This window comes from Hemitrygon akajei, chromosome 9 (assembly GCF_048418815.1).
Source record: "Hemitrygon akajei chromosome 9, sHemAka1.3, whole genome shotgun sequence".
Classification (NCBI taxonomy): Eukaryota; Metazoa; Chordata; class Chondrichthyes; order Myliobatiformes; family Dasyatidae; genus Hemitrygon; species Hemitrygon akajei.
This window is the reverse complement of record NC_133132.1, coordinates 24,772,318-24,797,377: the sequence shown is the minus strand read 5'-3', so window position 1 is coordinate 24,797,377 and position 25,060 is coordinate 24,772,318. Positions and strand designations below refer to the sequence as shown.

The 25,060-nt window shown below is 41.3% G+C and overlaps 1 protein-coding gene across 1 annotated transcript; it reads right to left on the bottom strand.

Annotated features, from left to right (window-relative positions):
• Positions 1-9,283: 9,283 nt before the first annotated feature.
• ywhah (tyrosine 3-monooxygenase/tryptophan 5-monooxygenase activation protein, eta polypeptide) lies at positions 9,284-25,010 on the bottom strand. The gene is made up of 2 exons (XM_073055660.1): positions 24,820-25,010; positions 9,284-12,252 (listed from the first exon to the last, which is right to left on the bottom strand). Exons 1-2 carry the CDS (start codon positions 24,988-24,990, stop codon positions 11,596-11,598), a joined length of 828 nt encoding a protein of 275 aa, XP_072911761.1. The 5' UTR covers positions 24,991-25,010; the 3' UTR covers positions 9,284-11,595.
• Between the last annotated feature and the right edge of the window lie 50 nt (positions 25,011-25,060).

Below are 25,060 nucleotides of genomic sequence, written 5' to 3'. Positions count from 1 at the left end.
CTCAGTCTCCGCTGCATCTGCTCTCAGAATGAGGCTTTTCATTCCAGGACGAAGGAGATGTCTTCCTTTTTTAAACAAGAGGGCTTCCCTTCTTCCACCATCAACTCTGCTCTCAAACGCATCTCTCCCATTTCCCACACATCTGCCCTCACCCCATCCGCCTGCCACCCCACCAGCCTCCAGGTCCAATGTATAATTCTCCGTAACTTCCACCACCTCCAACGGGATCCCACTACCAAACACATCTTTCCCTCCCCCCCCCCCCGCCTTTCTGCTTTCCGCAGGGATCGCTCCCTACGCGATTCCCTTGTCCACTTGTCCCCCCCATCCCTTCCCACCGATCTCCCTCCCTCCTGGCACTTATCCTTGTAAGCGAAACAAGTGCTACACCTGTCCTTACACTTCCTCCCTCACCACCATTCAGGGTCACAGACAGTCCTTCCAGGTGAGGCAACACTTCACCTGTGAGTCGGATGGTGTGGTATACTGCGTCCGGTGCTCCCAGTGTGGCCTTTTATATATTGGTGAGACCCAATGCAGACTGGGAGACTGTTTCGCTGAACACCTATGCTTGGTCCGCCAGAGAAAGCAGGAACTCCCAGTGTCCACACATTTTAATTTCACGTCCCATTCCCATTCTGATATGTCTATCCATGGCCTCCTCTACTGTCAAAATCAATCCGCACTCAGGTTGGAGGAACACCTTATATACCAGCTGGTTAGCCTCCAACCTGATGGCATGAACATTGACTTCTCTAACTTCTGTTAATGCCCCTCCTCCCCTTCTTACCCCATCCCTGACATATTTAGTTGTTTGCCTGTTCTCCATCTCCCTCTGGTGCTCCCTTCCCCCTTTCTTTCTCCCAAGGCCTCCCGTCCCATGATCCTTTCCCTTCTCCAGCTCTGTATCACTTTCGCCAATCACCTTTCCAGCTCTTAGCTTCATCCCACCCCCTCCGGTCTTCTATCATTTCGCATTTCCCCCTCCCCCCACTACTTTCAAATCTCTTACTACTTTTCCTTTCAGTTAGCCCTGACGAAGGGTCTTGGCCCGAAACATTGACAATGCTTCACCTTATAGATGCTGCCTGGCCTGCTGTGTTCCACCAGCATTTTGTGTGTGTTATTTAGCGTCAGTTAATTAAATGTTTTTCTTAGTATATAGTACATATTTTACCTTTCTATGCATATAAAACACTTAAGAAACATAAGTATTTCAATAATTAAACCACTGCGTTACTTAGTAATAATTGTAGCTTTCATCAGGGCAGGGCCTTTCACATGCTCCATTAGAATTGTTCCGATCGTTAATCGACTGTAGCCTAACACTTTTCCAATGGCATTTCACCTCTTTCTAATCGCATTTACTTCCACCTTATTTTCAATCGCCATCGTGATTATTTTCGTGAACAGAAACACTGCGCAGAGCTGCGCCGCTAGTTCCTAATGTCCAACGCACGATGATGTTAAATAAAGTCCACGGTTCCGCTGGGTCCTAAAGATGCATGTTAAATAAGGGACTTGAGCATCCGCGAATTTTGGTATCCGCGGGGGGTTTGGGAACCAATCCCCCGCGGATAAGAAGGGCCGACTGTACGTACATTTAAGTGTTTTATATGCATAGAAAGGTAAAATATATACTATATACTAAGACAAACATTTTACTAACTGAGGCTACATAATAGGGGGATGTACCTGTTCCAACTTCAAATCAGACTTAAAGATGGACTCAGGAATGGAACTCATTCATAACCCAGGGACTGCCTGTACTTTTAAGTCATTTCTAGATTACTTATAATACCTAATACAATGTAAATGCTATGTAAATAGTTGTTATACTGTATTGTTTAGGGAAAAATGACAAGAAAAAATAGTCTGTACATGCTCAAACAACGAGTGCTGGAGAGAGAACTTCCAGGTTTTCCCGATCCGCGGTTGGTCGAATCCGCGCGTGCGGAACCCGTGGATAAGGAGGGCCGACTGTATAAGACTCAGGAGCTCCAAATACGCAGGGGTGATAACTCTCCAGCAGCCAGAGACCAATCATCGCAGATAAGGAGGACCCCACGGACATCTGGAGATTGGGAACATGAGGAACGCCTGGGTAGACTCCTTTCCTGGGTAATATCCTTTTCTCCTCATTGACTGTTAGGGAATTCTAGTAGGGTGCACAGAGACAGTTTGTGAACCCACGTGCTTTTAGTTGAAATAATAAAAGTTACCTGTAAGTAACTACAGATTCTCTGCCTCACTGATCATTATTACAAGGGGTGATTCTTGTAACAGCACATAGTAGATGGGCTGAAGGGCCAGTTTTGTGTGCTGTAAGGTTTTATGTCTCCATATGTGAAGCCACAAGAGGGGCCTCAATGAATATTTCCCCATTTTACCATGGAGAAAGACAAGTCTAGGGAATTTGAAACTTTAGAACAGTCCACCATACAGAAGAGCTGCTAGGCATTTTAAAACAAATCAAGGCAGATAAATCTCTGGGGCCTGAACACTGTCGAAAACTAGATGAGAAATTGCAGGAGCCTTGAATAAGATACAACGATTATCACTGGTCATGGGTGAGGTGAGGTAACATTGTGCCTTTGAGGGTAGCAAAGAAAAACCTGAGGATTGATGTCCAGTAAGTCTAATGTGGTAGGCAAGTTATTGGAGGGATAATAAATACATGCAGGTGGGGCTAATCAACACAGGAGCTTGGGAGATCATGTCATATGAAGCTGATGCAGGAGGGACAATAGACAGTCAATATGGAATTCATTAAGGCATTTGATAAGGTTAATGTTCAATTGCACAGATACACAGAAAAAGGACTACAGTCAAATGGGTCTCTAGATATCTTAAAGTACAGATAGATTGGGCAAAGGGTCTGAATTTTATGCTTTTGGTTAACAGTTGCTGGCTTGGATATAATTTTTAACATGAAGCAGTTTCACTCCAGGTTTAATGCCAATGTGCATTAAGGGAAAAGACTACAGATGGGAATGGCAACCTAGTCCTTTTCAAATTCTTGGATGTGTGGGAGGAAACCAGTGGGTTATGCATTGCAAGCAACAAGAGGTGTCAGAGATTACAAAACCACCTGCCCTCAGGATGCCTGTCCAACACAGCAGCATGCTACACCCAGTTGCAAGTGCTTGAAGCAAGGCACATGGATGTTAGAAAAAGAGAGGGTTGTGTAGCAGGGAAAGGTTAAGTTGACTTTAGGGTAGGTAGAAAGGTTGGCATAACATTGTTGGCTAAATGATCTGTACTGTTCTGTGTTCTAAAGCAGCAGCTACCAGTGGTGATTCTTAACTGTGGGCAAGTTTACAGAAGAGTACCACTGGGCCCCTGATAATGAGGGAATGGAAACTGGAATGCTGGAGAACACTGGTGCGTCCAAGGAGGGTGATAACAAAGGCTGGCAAAGCAAGATGGGCTGTAAATGTAGGAGAGCGAAAGGCCAGTAAATAAAAGCCTGTCCAGCCACAAGTACAAAAGGTCAAGCTCTGTATTGCTCAGATTATGGATAGTCTATGAACAGAGACTAACTCCTGTACCTCGACTCAGTCAATATAAATACATGTCCAGAAGACAAAAGATCAGTGTACAATTTTTGTACTCCCAGGGTCAAGGGACAAAGTACATAAAAGGTTTACACTGGCCAGTCCCACATTCACCAACCATCAAGCTCCTAAAACAATGTGGAGAACTTCTCTCACCCCAACACTAAACTGATTCTACTACCTACACACTCACTTTAAAGTATTCTTCAATTCATGCTCACAGCATTATTTATCTTGCACAATTTGACTTTTGCAATGATACCCAATACAAGCACAAAGAACAGCATCTTATTTACCATCTGGGCAAGTTGTAGCCTGCAGTGATACAGGCTCTTCCAGCACAATGAGCCTGCAACACCCATGTGACCAATTAGCCTATTAACCTGCAACCAATTCTGGAATGTGGAAGGAAACCGGAGCAACCGTAGGATGTGCTAATTACAGAGAACACAGGGAATTGATAGTTCTCCACCTTTTGATAACTGGCTCTTATCAGGACTGGATCGCTTTGCCAAGGATATCTCACCTTTCCTTCATTGTATAGCCTGGCCTTTTGGACAGTTCCCAGTACCAAGACTGTACATTGTCCAGACTTCACAACATGAGTAACATTACACGAGAGCTTTACTACTGCTTCTCTACAACCACATTTCACTGAATCAGAAAACTCCATTGTTTCACCCATCTCACTACCCCACCCTCATGCTTTCTCAATTTTGGAGGGTTTTTAAACCCAAAGCATCAATCATTTCTCCTTCAGCAGATGTAACCTGTGCATTTCCCCCAGCATTTTCAGCTTTATACCAGCAGGGAATCTTACACTATCCAGACCCAGGGTCAAGAGCCTGCACTGCCCCATAAAGAGCATGAAGGAACAGTGTATTCTTCCCAGTTTGGGGAGGAGTAGGAGGTGAAAAGCTGGTTTTGCTCCCAACATACCCAATCTAAGGGCTCCTTACATTGCTGTATGTTCTTACATTGTAACAGTTGCCAAGAAAACAGGAGGCAGGAGACCATCAGCTGCAGATTCCACACTAGCTGTGCCAGGGCAACAAATCTCACAGGATGAAAGGTGTCACTTTGTTTCACAGCTGATCATCAGAGCACAGTCTCAGTCCAGTGTATGTTGCAAGGATGATAATCAGTCCATACCGGAAAGGATTTTGATTAAGCTTGTCATGATCTGTCTGTAAATACCAAGGTGGTTTTTGCAAAATGGGGAAGTGCTGGAAAGGAAATTTTGCCCTCAACGTCATTACAACTAAGAAATTGACTGTGGACCAGGAAGGAGAATTCAAGGGATCAACAGCACAAAGGACTAGAATACAAAAGCAAGGATGTAACACTGAGGCATTGGTCAGATCATACTTGGGAGTACTGTGAGCAGTTTGGGGCCTCTTATTTAAGATGAGCTGGCATTGGAGAGGGTCCAAAAGAGGCTCACTAGAACAATTCCCAGAATGAAAGAGTTACATTGAGAAGCTTTGATGGTTCTGGGCCTCATTCTTCTGAACTTGGACTTAACAATGAGAATCCCATTGAATCGCATGAATATTGAAAGGCCTCGATAGAGAAGATATGGAGAGGGTGTTTCCTATTGTGAGGTATTTAGAACCAGAGAGCACAGTCTCATAACTGAGGGTCATCCACTTATAACAATTTCTTTAGCCATTAGTTGGTGAATCTGTAGAATTCATTGCAACAGATGGCTCTGCAGGTCAAGTCAGTTAAGTATACTTAAGGCAGAGATTGACAAATTCTTGATTAGTCAAGATGCCAAAGGTTACAAGAAGGGAGGGATAATAAATTACCATGATGAAATGGTGAAGAGACTCGATGGACCAAATGGCTCAATACTGCTCCTATGCCTTATGGTCTTGATCTACATCAAACCTGATTTTCCATAAGTTCAGTTGCTACCCCCAGATTCTACCACTCGCCTACACAATCTGTGGGAAGAAACTGTCGTATCCAAACTAAACCCATGCTTCATAGGGAGAACACGCAAACTCCACAAAGTGACGGAGATCAGGATTAAACCCAGATTTCTGGTACTGAGAGACCAGCCCTGCTCGTCTTCTGAAACAAATAGTAAAGGTATGGAAGGGGAACATAGAAGGATCAAGCAGAGACTTAAAGGGGCCACAATATTACCAAAAACAAAACAGAAGCTAGCATTTCTAAGAAACTAACAAAGGTACCATCCAAAACCCAGTCTTTCCCTTCCTAAAGAGATTAGCTTTATTTGTTATACATTGAAACCATGAAATGCATAGTTTGCATCAAATCAAATCAGCAACATGGGCTGGGCAGCCTGAACGTGCCAGCATGCTTTGATGCCAAAGTAGCGTGACCACAATGGCGTAAACTATGTCCCATCACTCCCTCCACTCTCACTTTGTGCCTCCTTCCCAGATAGTATTTATTTTCACCCATGGATGTATGACCATTCTCCAAAAGTATGGAGAAGTGGTCAGTGATAAGCAGCCATCCCAGAACATTACAGCACAGTGCAGACCCTTTTGGGTCCCAAGACATCATGGCAAGCTGTTAACCGCCTCCAAGATAAATCTAAGTCTTTCCACTCCCCCCATAGCCCTCCATTTTTCTATCCTCCACGTACCCATCTAAGTGTTTCTTAAATATCATTGATGTATCTGCATCCACCACCAATCCTGTAAAACTACTTCCAACATCCCCCCCCACACTTCCCTCCAATCACTATGCCCCTCACCCATATTAGCCAATTCAGCTGTGAGAAAAAGAACCCTGCTCTCCACTCAATCTAGTACACTTCTATCAAGTTACGTTTCATCCTGATTCTCAGATTTTTCCAAACTGTTGCTAGCCTGCTCTTGGTGCAGATACCCATATGTAGTTTACCTTCCTTGATTAGCTGTTCCTTTAGCCTTTAACCCAGCACAGTGGCTAGCATTTGTATACAAAAGTGTTAGGAAATTTCTGACAAAGTTTAAGATTTGACTGGTGAGAAGTTGGAGCCTAGACAACCAAATGCATGGCTGACAACGATGGAATCAGAATTTGAGAGATGCAGAGAGAGAACATGGGGCAAAGTGGTCTAGCATACTCCCAACAATAGCAATACTCCAACAGACAAGTACAGTTTTATCATTATTACATTCACACCATATCTGGGGCCCATGGATTAATTTCAGATTTGCAATGTACCCACTGTCTACATTAGCTCAATATAAGTGCTGCACTATATCACCATAACAACTATCACAAATCCAATCAACACTTTAAGAGGCACTTATACTCTTATAGTTTGTGTCAGGAGTTCCTAAGGACTCAAACTTAGCAAAAATGTATAACAACGTGGCCCACGTCTGTACTGGCTGGAAGACCACCCAATCCCATCCTCTCAGCAATCCTGCTCCAAGTACACATCCAAACATTGAGGGTTGCTGCCTCCACCAACCTGTCAGCAGCAATTTATAGAACTCCAGTGACCAGCCATTGCTCCAGTCTTTATTGTAACTATTTTTCAGGCCTGAGTCATACAGTATACAGCACAAACAGGTACTGCATATGGACCATAGCCCTCCCTACCCTTCTCCATCCCACCCCTTTGTACTTACCCAAACTTTTAAATGTTGACATATTCATAAACCTATTCTGCACCTTCATCAGTGCAGACTGTTCCTCTAACATGGTGAGAAGAACTGCAAGTGGAGCTCATGCTGTGATCCAACTACAGTTGTTTACAGTTCTAGCAAAACCTTACCTCAGCCAAGGAAATCTGCATGTTATTTAATTATCACATCTCTTGGCCCATCAACCTTTAAGGATCTTCAAGACTACTTTCTCCACCCTTACATTTATTTTCTCGCACAAGGCTACACAAAAGAAACAAAATAGATGATCATTTCCAAGTGAAGAATGGCATTGGCCAACTCCTCTTTGTACGTGATTTTAAAATATGTTCAAAAGAATAGTATTTTTGTGATATTAGTTATATTCAAGGTAACTAGTGAAAAGAGGTTCAGGATATATTCAAAGTCACGACACAAGTGTTAGGGAAAAATGTTATGCACAGCAAGTCCTGAACTGTTATGCACTGCCTAAAATGGCAAGAGTTGCAATAGATTTCTTTCAAGGGAATTGGATAAAAGCTGTGGAAAAACGTTTGCAGAGATTTGGAACTAATTAGATAAAGAGCTGGCAAATAAAATGGGACAGATGACAGTTCCATACTGCAAGTCAGATCTGAAGTTCACAATGTTAATACAACATCAATTAGTTTGGATACCAATACATTTCCTGCCCAGCCACTTCCATTAATCCATTAAAGCCTGGTTCATGAGTTTAATACCTTTCTGGATTTACAACTGCTGTGCAAAAGGTCTAAACACCAGGCTTAGAGTCTAGGAAATAAACACCAATGTGCCACACCAGTATGTGACAAGGAAACCTCAACACAAGTAACTCTATACATTTAGAAACAGTAAATATTTGCTACAAATGGCTGATTCACTTCCAGTCCAGATATCGACTGGTTATTGTGAAAATTTACAAAATGTACTTTAGTTATCTGTCCTTAAAAAGAAATTAGCTTAATATCACAAGAAACAAGGACTCAACAAGGACTCAAGTGTAGAAATCAGAAAAGGCTGAAGACATTTTTCCCTTTCCCACTTTCTCTACTGATGGCTGGAATACATTCATAAAACAGGTGCATGAAGACAGATCATAGAGAACAGCGTAAGAACATTGTCACCTGCTGGCTTTTAGGCTGGATTATTCTTTGAGATCTGAATTCACAAGCACTTACAGTCAGCCCCCCTTATCTACGAATTCCGCATGCGCGAATTCAACCAACCGCGAATCACGAAAACCCGGAAGTGCTCTTCCAGCACTTGTTGTTCGAGCATATACAGACTTTTTTTCTTATCATTATTCTCTAAACAATGCAGTATAACAACTATTTTACATAGCATTTACATTGTATTAGGTATTATAAGTAATCTAGAGATGATTTAAAGTATACGGGAGGATGTGCGGTGGTTATTGTGGATCAGGATTGAAAAAAATCAGAAGTTCTCTGACTAAGTCAGAACAGGTACATCCGGTATTATTTAGCGTCAGTCAAACGTTTGTCTTAGTATATGGTATACATTTCACCTTTCTATGCATATAAAACACTTAAGAACGTATGTTTCAGCACCGGGCTCCAGAATGGAATTTCCTGAGTTCGTTCGAGTGACAGATTGCTCCCGAGTGTGCTCTCCACTCAGTTGATGTGGAAGATCAAACACCCAAAACCCAATAATTAAACCACTGCGTTGCTTAGTAATAATTGTAGCTTCCATCGGGGCAAAGCCTTTCGCACTTTATCCATTAAAATTGTTCCAATCGTTGACCGACGTAGCCTAGCGCTTTTCCAATGACCGATGGTGTTTCACCTCTTTCCGATCGCTTTATTATTTCCACTTTATTTTCAATTGTGATCGTGACTATTTTCGTGAACAGAAACAATGCGGATTCAGAGGTCTGCCGCTGGGTCCTAATGTCCACCGCACTGAGACAGGTTGAATAAGAGACTTGGGCATCTGCGACTTTTGGTATCCGCGAGGGATCCCAAAACCAATCCCTCGTGGATAAGGAGGGCCAAATGTACAAGTTAAATTTATAACATTCATTTAGTGACGTTCCTTTAACCAGAGAGCAAATGCAGTCAACCAACAGAAGACAGAGGCTAAATCCAGGTTGTAGCTGAGGCAGCATTTATTGACATCCGTTTAACTCAACATCGAATTAAAGTTCAGCATTCCATCAGATTATTTATTTCCCCTCAATGCTTTTGACAATCCTCTGAGCTTAATGAAACCAGCTTGAAAACTGATCAGCAAAGCTGACGTCTTACAGAAGATTTAATTAGGTACAAACAAATGTGACAAAAGTATCAAAATATTTAAGCAGATGCAATGCATTCCCCAAGATCTGTGTACATCAGAAGTTGTCATAAATAAAAATAGCCAAAAAATATTCAGCAACAAAAGCCAGTCCTAGCTTTATACAAATTTAGCACAAGGATGAAATACTCATTGGCTAAAATGAGCAACCTACAGTGACTTGAAAAAGTATTCAGCTCCCACAATCATTCACATTTTACTGTCTCATTTTCTAAATTTAAAATATATTGTTGGATTTTTGAGCTCATCTACAAAACACTGTGCATGTCAAATCAAAAAAAAATCCAAAATCTGTCAATTTACCAGAAATTGAAAAATAAAATTATGAGGCTGCCAAAGTATTCATCCCCTTTGTAATCAGTACACTAACTTCCCTTAAGTGCAATATATTACCTTACCAACTCAGCCAATTTGTTGATGTAGAAAATTAGAGGATCACCTGTTTTCAATGAATTCTTAAGAATAAATACATCCTCTCTAAAGTCCAACAGTAGAGTTTCAAAAGATGAAACCAAAATGAAGACAAAAAAGCATTCAAGACAAATCAGGGAAAAATAATGGAGAAGCACAAATCTGGAGAAGAGTGCAAGACAATCTCAAATATCTCAGTGAACGTAAATGAGCACAATGCAGCCCATTGCAAAACTGGAAAAAATATGAAACCACAACCACACTGCCTAGGTCAGGCCACCCCTTTAAACTTAGTCACTAAAGAATAGTACTAGTAAGAGGTTACTTTGACACTAACACTCACTGAATGAGCTACAGAAGTCAGTGGCTGCAACTGGAGATGAAGTTCATGACTGCACAATCTCTAAGGCCTCGCACGAAAAGGGTATTTATAGAAGAGTGGCAAGAAAAGCCCTGGCCCAAAAAATTGTCCAATTTGCAATGTGTCACTTAGAAAATACTGTAAAGATGTGGAAAATGGACTTGTGGTCGGTTAAGACGAAAGGTTAACTTTCTGGCCTCAACACTAAGCAGTGCATGTGTAAATCTAATACTACATATCACCAGGTAACACCATCCCTACTGTATAGTGGAGGAAGCATCACACTATGGAGATGCTTTTCAGCAGCAAGGACCGAAAATCAGGTCAGGATTGATGGGATGAATACTGCTATATACAGAGATCATGGATCAAAAACCTGCTAGAAACCATAAACTTAAGTTAGTCTTTCAAAAGGATAGTGACCCAGAGCAACCATGGAGTGGTTTAAAAAGAAAAGTGATGTCCTTGACTGGATCAAAGTCCTGACCTTAACCTGTCCACCACTGCTCCCCAATTAACCTGGCACAGCTTGAGCAACACAGCACAGCAAGGAGGAACAGGCAAATCTTGCTTCACATTGTGCAAAGTTAATGGAGACTTATCCAAAAACACTACTGGCCATAACAGCTGTGAGAGGTGGTTCAACTAAGTAATGAGCAAGAGAGGACGAATCCTTTTCAGGTTTTGAATTTTTAGCATTTCCCTGGTTTTTGGACTCTGAAAGGAAGGAGCATGTTATTGACAAATAAAAATTCCCAGCTAAATTGATCAAAATCCCTGGTTGCAATACTTATTTATATGAACAAAGGGTTTGGGGCTGAATAATTTGACAAGACACTGATTAATGTAAACAGTACAATACACTCAAGTTCCATGAACTTAACAGGGTGTTGGAGTTAAAATGGGATACTGTCATTTCCACACACAAGGAGAGATTGGTCATGAGGGGAGGCATCATGATGACTGGGTCACTGATCTAGATTAAAGTGATAAGACCACCACACATCATTTAACCTTGGGGGCTGATAGTTCCGAAATAAAACCAGACCTCTTAAAAGACCAAAAACAAAAATGTCAATGATTCGTGGTCAATGTAATAGATCCACAAACATTCTGCATGATTCTTAAGTGCAAACTACAGCAAATGGGCTTAAATACCAATACAGCCAAAGACTTGATATCATTGTTCTCTGATGAGCATACAGCAGATTTAGGGGAGTGTGTACAGCAGATACATCAGCACTATGGTGTATAGCGCATATGGTGGGTGGGTGAGGCAAGAGAGAGAAAATGGAAGGGCAGGTGGGAAGGGGAAAGAAGGGGAAGACTATCAGTTGTTGCCTTCTCCTGCTTCATCATCCTGCTGGTCAGTCGTCCAGAGGGTGAGGTTGTCCCGTAGTAACTGCATGATGAGTGTTGAGTCCTGGTAGGAACCCTCGTTAAGAGTGTCCAGTTCAGCAATGGCATCGTCAAAGGCTGCCTTGGCCAGCTGACAAGCCTGCTCAGGGGCATTCTGGATTTCATAGTAGAAGACAGAGAAGTTGAGGGCTAAGCCCAAGCGGATAGGATGAGTAGGCTGCATCTGATCCTTGCTGACCTCAAAGGCCTCTTTATAAGCAGCCTCGGACAACTCCACTACACGGGCCCTCTTCTCACCAGTGGCCACCTCAGCCAAGTAGCGGTAGTAGTCTCCCTTCATTTTCAGGTAAAAGACTTTGCTCTCTACCTGGGACTCGCTGCAGTTCTTAATGAGGAATTTGTCAAGCAGCGCCAATACATCATTACACACTACCTCCAGCTCCTTCTCCACCTTCTCCCGATAAGCACGTACCATCTCTAGCTTCTTCTCATTACCATCAGTAGATGTTTTCTGCTCGATGCTGCTGATAACACGCCAGGAAGACCTACGAGCTCCCACCACATTCTTGTAGGCCACAGAGAGCAGGTTGCGATCTTCATTAGACAGCGCTTCATTCAGCTCTGTTACCTGCAAGAGAGACAACAGGAAAGAGAGCAACAGATGTGAGTGAACAAGTAACCTCCTGGGTTTCCAAGGGTCTCACCATTTTAACCAACTCAAAATGAATTTCCACTTTCTATAACAAGTTGCAGGCAAACAATGACCAAGCCACATAAAGGTCTTTGATTCCAATTCTTTCACTAGTCCACAATGTAGGTGCAGTTGGACCAGTTCAGAAAATTGACACAGCAAGTTCTTTGGACTATGACTCGAGCTGGTTGAGAAGACCTCAGCCCAAATCCACCTTCTAGCACTTGTTCTGTAACCCTACACATCACAATTCTATAACCCTAACATGTCACAACTCTTCAGACTCTTCACCTTTTCATGCAGCAAGTGCCAGACCACCAAGACTAATTTGGGATTCCTCCATCCCCCATCTGTCTAATCCCAGTGATTTAAAATCTCTGCTTTCTGGCCTTTGAGAACACCGTGGGAATAGGGAACCAAGAGTATTTACCTTTTTTAAAAAAAAATTGTAATTTTTTTAAATTGAAGTTAATCAACAAACAAACATTTCCATAAGATGTATTTCATTCATTGTACATATATATCATATAATCATATACATCACAAATCTCCACAAAGTATTTATCTGAGGTATACACATAGAAAAGAGTGGAAAGAAAAAACAAGCAAAAGGAAAAAAACTATATACAAGTAGGGAGTGATTTTTTTAAACCAACAGATTCGTTGATTTGTAAGAATAAAATCAGGCCTATGAAGCATTATGTAGTTAAACCATTTTTCCCAGTATGAATCAAATTGTTCCAGCTTATGGTTAACAGATGCTGTTATCTTCTCCATTTTGTAAATGTCCATTGTAATTTCCATCCATGTATTTAAAGTTGGGCTCTCCTGTGATAACCATTTCCTAGTAAGAGTCTTTACCAGCCACCAACAGATATTCATTAAATATTTATCTCTTTTCAACCATTCTTGAGGTATATATCCAAAATATATGTGATCTTACTCTCTAAGGGTATTTCACATTTAAAGATGTCTTGTAGGGCATTGTGTATCCCCCTCCGATAGATGATTTGATGATTTGCAGTTTGATTTCCACAATTTCTCCAGCAAACAGGGAGGTTACTAGTATCTTATCAAGTTTTTCCATCCAAACTCCCTCCATTTCTGTGAACTGGTACACTTCCATTGATATCTCCATATTGTTGTCCGCTCTTCCTCAGATATAATTATCCCTCCTTCCTTCTCCCATTTTGTTTTAATGTATGAAGTCGAATGTGTTTTAAGATTTGACAACCCCTTATACATGCTTGAAATGATTCTGCTACCATTATCTGAATTATATGCTTTTCTAAAGAGCTCTATCAAGCATGTATTTGCCTTGGTTACATTTAGGCCTCATATGGAGCCAGTGATCATTAATGGAGAATGTGTGGAGCAGGTTAAGACCTACAAGTATCTGGGAGTACAGTTAAACGAGAAGCTAGACTGGACTGCCAACACAGATGCCTTGTGCAGGAAGGCACAGAGTCGACTGTACTTCCTTAGAAGGTTGGCGTCATTCAATGTCTGTAGTGAGATGCTGAAGATGTTCTATAGGTCAGTTGTGGAGAGCGCCCTCTTCTTTGTGGTGGCGTGTTGGGGAGGAAGCATTAAGAAGAGGGACGCCTCACGTCTTAATAAGCTGGTAAGGAAGGCGGGTTCTGTCGTGGGCAAAGTACTGGAGAGTTTAACATCGGTAGCTGAGCGAAGGGCGCTGAGTAGGCTACGGTCAATTATGGAAAACTCTGAACATCCTCTACATAGCACCATCCAGAGACAGAGAAGCAGTTTCAGCGACAGGTTACTATCGATGCAATGCTCCTCAGACAGGATGAAGAGGTCAATACTCCCCAATGCCATTAGGCTTTACAATTCTACCGCCAGGACTTAAGAACTTTTTAAAAGCTATTATTAATGCTTTTTGAGATAGTGATTTAGATGCATATCATATTTTTTACTGAGTTAAGTATTGTATGTAATTAGTTTTGCTACAACAAGTGTATGGGACATTGGAAAAAAAAAGTTGAATTTCCCCATGGGGATGAATAAAGTATCTATCTTATTAACATATTGTCACATCTGTAAATACCAATAAAAATCTTGTTTTTCTAGTAAGTGTTTCTCTTTAAGCATTTCAAAACTAAACAGTGTTCCTTCTTTCATTATGTTGCAAAGAACTGTTAAATCTAGCATCCAATTTATTTGGTGTAAAATCTGAGTCATATGCACACCTTTTAAGAATTGCAATATCTCCCTCTAGATTATATTCTTTTATAGTAGTTTTCCATATTTTAAGAGTCAATTTCACCCATGGGTTATCAATAGTATTTATGTACCTTTGCAGGTTGTTATCAGCCAAAATTGCTTGTATGGGGATGGGAAGTACCCACTCCTCAATGTTTTTCCATTGAGTGTCATATGATGGGTTACACCAACATATCACAGCTCTGAACTGTGCTGCAAAATAATAATCTCTAAGAGAAGGTAGGCCCCATCCCCCCTTTTCCTTTGCTAATTGCAAAGTTTTGAGATGAACTCTAGGCCTTTTACCCTGCCAAATATACCTTGATAACATCTTGTTCCATTCATTGAATTGGTTTTGATTAATCTCGATTGGTAGAGTCTGAAAGAGATATAACAGTCTGGGCAGTATATTCATTTTAATAGACTCAATCCTTGAACTGAGACTGAAAAAAGGAATCAGGTTCCATCTTGCCACATCTTCCTTAATTTTTTTTAATATAAAGGCTGATAATCACATTCTGATTATTTTGCCAAATCTTTTGGCATAATGATGCCCAAATATTTGAAAGACTGTGTGTCATGCCCAGGGGTATCGACTTTCAATTTCTCTTGGTGGGCTACAGTAATATGAAAGTAATTGGGTTTTATTTATGTTGATCTTGTATCCTGATAATTGACCATATTGTTCAAAGGATGGCATCAATTTAGGTAAAGAGTATGTTGGTTGCCCTAGATAGATCAAAATGTCATCTGCATAACAAGCCAATTCATGCTCTGTCCCTTTAATAGTAATTCCCGATATCTTCATTTTGTCTGATGTATTGAGCTAATGGTTCCAGATATAACGTGAAGAGTAGTGGTGACCATGCACAACCCTGTCTCGTGCCCTTTTCTAGGGTAAGACTATTTGATAAATATCCATTGATTTTAATCCTAGCGGCAGGATTGTCATGTAGTGTCTAAATAGTTTTAATAATTGTCTTGGAAACCAAATCTATGTAAAACTTTGTAAAGAAAATTCCAATTAACCGAATCAAATGCTTTTTCAGCATCCATGCTTATCACTATTGCTTTGATTTATTTTTTTTTTTATATGATCCATAATGTGAAGTGTCCTTTGTATATTGTCTTGTGACTGGCGTTGTCGTATAAAACCCAGTCGTTATGATCGTTATGTATCAATATGGGTAGAAACTCCTCTAATCGTTTGGCCATGATGGAGGTAAATAACCTATAATCTACATTAAGAACGGATATTGGTCTAAATGACCTGCATTTGTGCCTCTTTTTTTTTTATATAAAAAGAGCCCAGTTCAGCATGGGGAGTAAAACAGGAATTAACTCATTTTTAAATTCTTTGTACCACTCCGCCGTATACCCATCTGATCCTGGTGACTTGCTTAGTTTAAGCCTACTAATTGCAGCTGTTAATTCAACTTCAGTAATGTCAGCAGTCATCGTTCTATTTTGTTCTTCGCTTAAAGTGGGTAACTCTAGAGAATTCAAGAAGATGTCAATTTGGGTTATGCTTCCCCCTGGAACTTTGGAATATAAAGTTTTGTAAAACACTTCAAATGCTTCTTGAATTTCACTTAGCTTATTTTTTTTTTATCATTTTCGTTCTTGGGTCCCTAATTCTATGAATTGTATTTTCTGCCATCTTTTTTTTCAGTTTCCACGCCAGTATTTTCATAGATTTCGATCCACTTTCATAATGTCTCTGCTTCAGAAACATTAAATTTTTCCTGATTTCTTGCATAGCCAAACTATTAGTATTTTAACATTAATATTCTTTGGTTGTAGGTCAAAATCAACAGATAAATATATAGGTGCATGGTCACTTACATCTATTGTCCCAATTCCACAGGTGTTTATTTTGTCTTTGTCTTTTCTAAATGTTATGAAATAGTCTATTCTTGTATATACAGAATGGGGTGCAGAATAATGAGTGTAATCCCTTCTGTCGGGTAAAAGGTCCCTCCATATATCAATTAAACCAACATCCTCAAAAAGTGTATTAACTTTCTCATGTAAAGATTTTGTTTCATAGGTTTTTCTATTGGAAGAGTCTAAGTTTGGTTGTAATTGTAAATTTAAGTCTCCCCCACATATCAGGAGACCTTCTGTTTCCGCTTCCATAATATCAGTAATTTACTGAAAGAAACCAGTATCACTTCCCGGGGGTGTGTATATATTCAATAGAGTAACTGAATTGCTGTCTATATTTTCCCTTACCAGAATATATCTGCCCTCTATCTCCCATTTCGAATACTTTTTCAAAATTTACCTTACTTGAGATAAGAATAGCAACTCCTCTCCTATGTCCTGATTTATATGAGGAGAAAAACAGATTAGAGAAGCCCATTCTCTTTAGTTTTTCATGCTCATTATCACTTACGTGAGTTTCCTGTAAATATACTACATGGGCTTGTTTTTTCTTCATTTTGGATAAAATTCTCTTATGCTTGATTGGATTTAATAGCCCATTGACATTAAAAGAAATGAATTTTACCTTGTCCTTAGCCATCTGAATTTATCTGTCAATGTATCATTGTAATTAGAATAAAACTTAATCGATCTACTCCCTGAACAAATAAGAACCAAGAAACGCAAATAATAACAAAAATGGCAACGAACGTGTGATTCCAAGGCTGAGGTCTCTAGTAGATGTCCCTGCCTTGAGCTAGAGGAAATGTCTAGCTGTGGGGGATAACCCCTCCTACTTGTGAGTTGAGGGCCCCCATTGCAGTATTCATAAAAGTCAGTAAACAAATCCATTACACAGAAAAGATTTCCCTGTGTACTCCTATATATACATATATATGCACACACACACACATATATGTGTGTGTGTATATATATTATATACACGTGTGTGTGTGTGTGTGTGTGTGTGTGTGTATATATTCTCATTTTGGTGGGGGGAAAGGAGTAAGTAAGGGAATAAAGAATAACTACTAAGTAATATAAAATCCATATTATAATAAGTATTTCTCGAGATAGGTATATCACCGTGTACTTTTACTTCCGTTTAGCTTCTTAACATTTTTAAAGTTAGCCAAATCTTATGGCTCTTCTGAAGGGGGTGAGGACTATCTTTGGGAAACTCCCGGTCTCTTCCTGATATATTTCTCTCGGCCTCCTCTCGTCTCCTGTCTTCTTGATTCTCGCACTATTTCCCAAGCACAGCGGGATAATTCCTCAGTCAGGCTTTCCCTCATTCTGGTCATGCTGACAGGCAACACTCTGGCCTTCATGTCTGTAGTTGCCTCTTCCACTGTCTGGTACAACCGCATCCTGTTGTCATAAAACACTCGAAGTTTAGCAGGGTACACAGCTTGAAATCTAATCTTATTTTGCTTTAGTACTCGCTTTACTTCAGAGTATTCTTTGCATTTCTGGAGGACTGTGGGGGGGGGGGGTAAATCTTGGTCGAAACATTAATTTATCGTCGAAAAACATTCTCCTTACTCCAGGCCCTTCGTAGAATCTCCGCCTTGGTGCTGTACCGAAGGAATTTAATTATTATTTAGCGTGGCTTTCTATCCAGGGTAGGTTTTGGGACTAACGCGCAGTGGGCTCTTTCAACTTCCAGTTTCATAGCCGGGGCAAGATCTAGCGCATCCCGCAATAACTTTCCGACAAACTCCATCATAGACGAGCCCTCCGCTCCTTCCGGAACGTTGTAGATTCTGATATTTTTCCACCGTGATCTTCCCTCCAGGTCAAGCAGTTTACCTTCTTGGCGATTTAATATTTTTATTGTCTTACTCAGTATCCGTTCCATGTTTTGAACTCGATCTTCCACCTTCTCAATTCGAGTCTTTGCCACCGCTATTTTTTGATTGACGCTGGCGAGCTCTGACTTAATATCATGGAGCTGCGGCTTTATTTCTTTCCAGAACTCCCTTATCTCTTTCAGGATTTCGAACATATTTGCTGCTTCATCTGAACGAGGCCCAGCGTCTGCCTTGCTAGCACGCGGTCGGGTAGGAGAGCCGCTTGCTGCACTCCTCTCGGCTGCAGGCTCCACAGTGTCACTTTTTTAATTTCCATTCTTTTTCCCCATTCTTGCCCCTCTTTTCAGTTCAAATATTTTTTGAAAAATATTATATTTGATGGGTTAACGGGGCTTAATACACGTTTTTCCGGAGGAGCTAGTGACTTAAGCTGCCATTCTCGACGATGACATCACCGGAACACCCAGAAGTATTTATCTTAATTTTAGACACCAAGTTTTCTCTCAGCCTCCTTTTCAAAGAACTTTAGGTTATCCAAATCTTACTCTGAGCTGTCAAACCTATCCAAGGGAGGTCAGATGCAGTATAGGTACTAGAGCAGTGTGCTGCACTACAGGGACAAATATTGCTTCAATGTATTTTCTGCTCAAAACCCCATCATCTGGTCTCACACTGAATGGTATACTTGCACAAATGGTAGCCATCCAACTACCTTAGAATGCACTATCTCCAATAGAGAAAACATCAAGGTAATAAATTGTTGATGGACCTAAATATTCAGACCTTATTTGCAGATTGTGCTTTATACAGCCCTTTCTTAGGGCACAGTCATGTACAAGGACACTTGTATTTTGTACTAAGAATGCAGACAATAGGTTGATAACAGTAATAATCACAGTAACAAGCCAATCATGTGACACTTCTATCTCTAGACCATGCTAGTACAGCTTTACAAATACAATGTTTACTTGCTGATAAACTTCAAATATACAAAATTGAGTTAGTACATCAGGCTAACTTGACCAAAAGTACACTAGTCATATTTATGACTGCATCTGATCTCCAACTTCTGGGAGTAGGTAGACTACACAAAACCTCTGAGTAGTCAGAGCTTCAGTAATATGACTGAAAGCAACCAACTACTCAACAGTTCATCTTGCTGAAGGTGTGAATAGAGAGAAGCCATAATGCTCAAACTGCTTTCTCCCCCCCCCCCCAAAAGGCTTTCAGCAGTAACTTTCTTCCTTTAAGCCAGATAACATATTCAGCTAAGCACATTAAAGTACCATTAAGGCCACACACCAATAGGACCTGCAACTCACTGCAGCTGAAGACAATGAGTGAATTTGTTGTAAACTTATTCTCCCATCCTGTGATGTAGAATCAACACTCATGGATAACTTAAATATACAGATAACAAAAAAAATGCAAAAAAAAAGAGGCAGAGTGGGGTTATTTATTCCATCCGGCACAGCCTCCTCCACATCTGTGACAGCTTTGTCGAGCACCTTAGCTTTGCCTACCAGCATCTCAGTGACCCATTTCAATTTGACTTTCCACTCACATCTCCTCTACTGCCAAGGAGGCCAAAAGTTGGAGGAGCAACATCTCATTTCAGCTAAGGCGGCTCTAACCTGATGGCATGAATATCAATTTTGCTAAATTCCAGTAACTCCTGTTCTCAATATCCCCCACATAATTTTTGCTTTTCCATCATCCCAGTGGCCCTCTCACCCTCTTCCCCTCCCCCATGCCAATCACTTCCTTCTAGTTCCTTACCTCTTTATTCCATGGTCCATTCTCCTCAAATTCCTGCTTTAGCCCATTATCTCTTCCACCTATCACCTCCCAGCCTCTCACTTCATCACCCTCCTCCAACCATCTTCCTCCTCACCTGGTCTTACATTAGCTGTCACAGCTTGTGCTCCATCCCTTCCTCCACCTCATTTTAATTGCTGTCTCTGTCCTTCCCAGTCCTGAAGGGGCTCAGGCCAAAACATTGACTGTTTATTTCCTTTCATAGATGCTGCCTGACCCATTGAGTTCCTCCAGCAGTTTGTCTTGCTCAAGATTTCCATCTTTTACAGAGTCACATTTGGCAGTGGTGAAAATGTTTTTATCTTCAACAGGTTAGCTGTGAACTCATTAGAAATGGAATAAAGCTTCGTTTTTCACAGAATGAGGATTAAGGTGAAATCAGGTCAGGATAATCTTCAGACCAAATAAATGTACAATCCTTCCAAAACAGTTCAAATCAAATGGCACAAAAAAATTAAATAACTCTCCCCTCACTATCAGACACCATCACCAAGCAAGCAATAACCACAAGTCCTGGACTGTGACATTGGGTGACTTTATTTTGCATTTGGCTTGTGAACTGAGTCCAAAGGAACTGTGGTCAACAAGGTTGTGGTTTCAAAGGAATAAAGGAAAGCAGCAGCATCTAAAGACAAACTGTCAGGAAAGACATGTCCAGTTCTGTACTGAACACACTCTGCAGGTAAGTTTGTGGCCTAAGGTAGAAGGAGTCAATTTTAGAAATCCTAGCACATTTATTTTTCCCTACATTTATACACTTAGTCCAGCAGTCATGGAGCATACAGATCCCTTCTTTGTAGAAGTTGGCGTCTTGGACCTGAGCTGTATAACTCATCTCCTTCCACCTTAGGCCATGAACTTATCAGTCACCCCTGCTGTAGACCAAGACGCTCTCGTTACATGCACGTGCAGAAAGTTTGAAGTTAATAACTCATCTTCTACCTTAAGCCACAAAGTTATTAATCACCCCTGCTGTGGACCACTTCTACGCTCCACAACCACTGGACAAGCGTGTACGTGTAGGAGGGAACTATGTTGAAAAATGCTTTTTGTAAAAACTGACGCCTTCTACTAACTTATCAATCACTCCTCGTAATTGGCTCCACAGGTTGTGGCTGGGGTAAGACCCATTCGAATATCTTCTCTTTATTTTCTTTTATTTGGAGATACTACACAGCCCAATGCCCAATTATACCCATGTGACCAATTAACATACATTCTTTGGAAAGTGGGAGGAAACCAGAGCACCTGGAGGAAATCCAGTGGTCACTGGAAGAATGTACAAACTCTTTACAGACAATGGCAGGAAATCCAGGTCCAACAGCTTTACATTGTTAATTATGCTGCATTGGATCCAGAAAAAAATATTTTACTCTCCGTTATACTTATGTACTGGAAATGACATTAAACAATCATAAATCTTCTAAAGAATTAGAGGGAGAGAGAAGGGGTATCATCTAGATCAACTTGTAACCTAAAACCTGCAGAAGAGAATTACACAACTTAGTCTAATCTACAAATAGCCGTAACACCCTTGTAATTTGAACAGAGCAGGAGTGGGGATGAGAAGGGGTGTGAGCTAATAAGATACAAGTAATTGCTTAGCAAATTCAACTCCCAAGCTAGATGGAAGACTTGCCAGGCTGTACAAGCTTTACCAACCCACAAGAAGTTCAAGGCCAAAATATAAAGATTATTTCTAGCATACCCCACTATCTACTTACCCCAGTTCTACCCTCCACCCTACCACAGTCCCCCAGCCTCCCAGTTTACAATATTAAGCACCATGTTAATACAGCAGATATCAATTTTCAGTAAGCAATGTGGCCCAAAGTGACTGATTTTGACTTTGATCATTCACTTACCCAGCAACCATATAACTAAGGCATCTTATTTAAGGCTGAAGCCAAGAAACATTTCTGCACAATGGGGGTACAGTTACTTCTGCAAATGCTAAGCTAAATGAATTCTTATGTTCAAATGAAATTGAAGCAGTGATGAGAAAGGTAGTAGGTACATTGGCTTACAAATGAACCATGACCTATTGCTTGGGAACAGAGTCAAACCACAAATGCCTACTCCCACAACACAATTTTATTTAACCTTTCTAGTTGCCATCTAGTTTCCAAATCTACTTTATGCTGGAAATTTCCAAATATACAAGTTGGCTATTGACAAATTTTCTAGCACTGAGACTTAGAAGACACCTACTCAATTCTTCCTTTCATCTTTAGATCAGGAAACTCTCTTCCTATGCACTGCATGCTTTAACGAAGACTGCTGTGAAGATCATGCTTAACAATCAATATCAGAAGCACACAGCAGAGACCTTATTGTCTCAGTTAGGTGGTATTATTAAATTAGTCTTGTTATGCTGCTACTGCCTCTCATTGTTTCAAGTACAGAACTAATGCATCACAGAAACATCAACTACATTAACTTACTCAGCTCCTTCATTAAAAACTTCACTCAACAATTGAGCCTCATTTAAGTCAAGATTTCTTAAGGTTTTCTAAACCCTTGAAGGATGCTGTTGTCAAGTGGCTAGAGACTCAAATCCAAAATGAGATAAAACCAAACAAGGGAAATATCCCCAACTCTACCCAATCAAGTAGAAAACCAATACAGCAATTAGTACACTTAAAAACTACTAAACCCAAGTAACCAGTCTAATCTTGATATCTCCCCATTGCAAAATTCCCTTATCCAAGAAAACAATCAAGGAAACTTATTTTGCTTGGGGAGGGAGATCATACTCATGTACATTACTGCAGTTAGAGTCTCACCTTACACAGCTATCAAAAACTTGCCAAGTGATCTGGACCAGCTAAGAAAAAGGTTAAAAATGGCAGATGGAAATTAATGCAGGTACATTGCATGAAATTGCAAGGGTACACCAGGATAAGGCTTACACAGTGAACTAAGAACAAAGGAATCTGGGAAAACATATCCATAATTCCTTGAAAGTGGCAGCACAGGTAGATAGGGTCACAAAGAGCTTGTGGCAGATTGATCTTCATACATCAGGGTATTGAGTACAGGAGCTGGCTGTTATGTTGAAGCCATATAAGAGGCCAGATTTTGGGTGCTGTCTGCAGTTCTGGTCACTGACCTACAGGAAAGACATCAATAAGCTTGAAAGAGTGCAGAGAAGATTTATGGGGATGTTTCTGCATCAAAGACACAAGTTACAGGGTTAGGTTGAATAGGTTAGGACTTTATTCACTACAGCACAGAAGAATGAGGGGCAATCTTATAGAGGTATACACAATTATGAGGGGTGAATGCCTGCAAGCTATTCTCCCGCACGAGTAAGACTAGAACTAGTGGTCATAGGTTCGGATGAAAGGTGAAATGTACAAGGGGGAACATCACTTAGAGGATGGAAGTGGAAGATGTTGGTGCAATTGTAACATTTAATAGAAGTTTCGATAGGTACATGAACAAAATGGACCCATGAAGACTACCTCAGTTTCCGCACTATTTAATATTTATAAACTCCCATTGTAATTTATTGCATATATTATGTATTGCACTCTACAGCTGCCTCAAATTTCACAACACATGTCAGTTATAATAAACGTGATTCTGAGTGAAAGCAATATGGAGGCCTATGCTCTAGACGATGATAGGTGGGCCAAAATGCTTGTTTCTGAGCTGCATACAAGTCAGATTGTGTTGTATTGTAGAATTGCTACAATAAAGGATGAAAGCATACACTAGACTATGATTCAATAATAAAACCTACTCATGTAAACATGGTTTTTAAGTTCCAAAAAATGAATCTCATTCAGCCCAGATCGATGTAAAATTTCTTTTTAAAGGGACACCTCTGCTCAATTCTCAAATACTAGACCTCGCTTTAAACAACTGCATCACATCGATTGTCAGTTTTGACTATATTCGCTTGTGCCACATAGCGCCCACCTACGGCAGTAGGGACTAGAAGCTGCTGAAAAATTGCTCTCCGGCATCAATGAAGGCCGCCTACACTGATCTGCCACGCCAAAAGAACCCCGCAGTGAACAGCGGCTTGCGTCAAGCTTTCCCTTTTGTTGGCAGAATGCCCCATGTTGGAAAAGGCTAGTTATAGTTATCCACCTAGGATCCACACAAGGCGCCAACCAACCAGATGTGTTCACGAGAAGAATGAAGTGGTAATTGAGCTGGTCCGTCGGTCGGCTACACACAATAGACCCAACCCAGACACCGGCCGATATTTCAGAACCCCGCCTCAGCCGCCGTGCAGCCCAGCCATGCAGTACCAGGGATACATACTTGTACGAGGATGCGCCAGAGGCGTGCTAGTAGATCGCACTCGATGGGGATCGACCCAATTTGTACACAGTGCAATGCCCTAGGTCATTAAACCGCACTATAAGAATAAGTGATAAGGAATTATTTAAAACCAAAAGCTGGACCCCAATGACTTGGCATCATATTTCCTAACAGGCACCGCCCTCCTACCCTCATACCGTTCATTTCCCTCCGCCGTCCGAACCCAACCGGTAATTCCGGGACCTTATGGTAAATGGGGAGGGATGCAGAGAGCCCCGTTCACCTGTCCCCACCTGCCGGACGGGGAACAACCACGTTCTAGTGGGAGGGGCCCGGAGAGCCCGCCTGGTCCAGGACAGAGCTCAGACGACTGCAGTTGAAGTAAGCGGGACCACTGGCGACTCGGATCCGGATCTGGACCCTAAGGACAGGCAGTGCCACTCACCGACTTCATAGCCGCCGCCATGTCATCGTAGCGCTCAGCCTGCTCAGCCAGCCGGGCTCGTTGCACCAGCTGCTCTCGATCTGCCATGTCGGACGCCGCGGTGAGAGAGGCCGCCGTCCGCCGGCTCCCGCTGCTCTCGAACTCGGCCCCGCCTCCGCAACGCGCTCTCATACACACGCCGCCTACCCACAAGGCCCTGCTGTGCCGCAGTCTGGCATGCGCAGTGCGGGCCCTGGACCGA

Coding starts and splice junctions, on each gene's coding strand:
- ywhah (XM_073055660.1), bottom strand. CDS start 24,990: ATGAGAGCGCGTTGCGGAGGCGGGGCCGAGTTCGAGAGCAGCGGGAGC. Junction 12,253..24,819: donor TGGCGGCGGCTATGAAGTCG/GTGAGTGGCACT, acceptor TCTCTCTTGCAG/GTAACAGAGCTGAATGAAGC.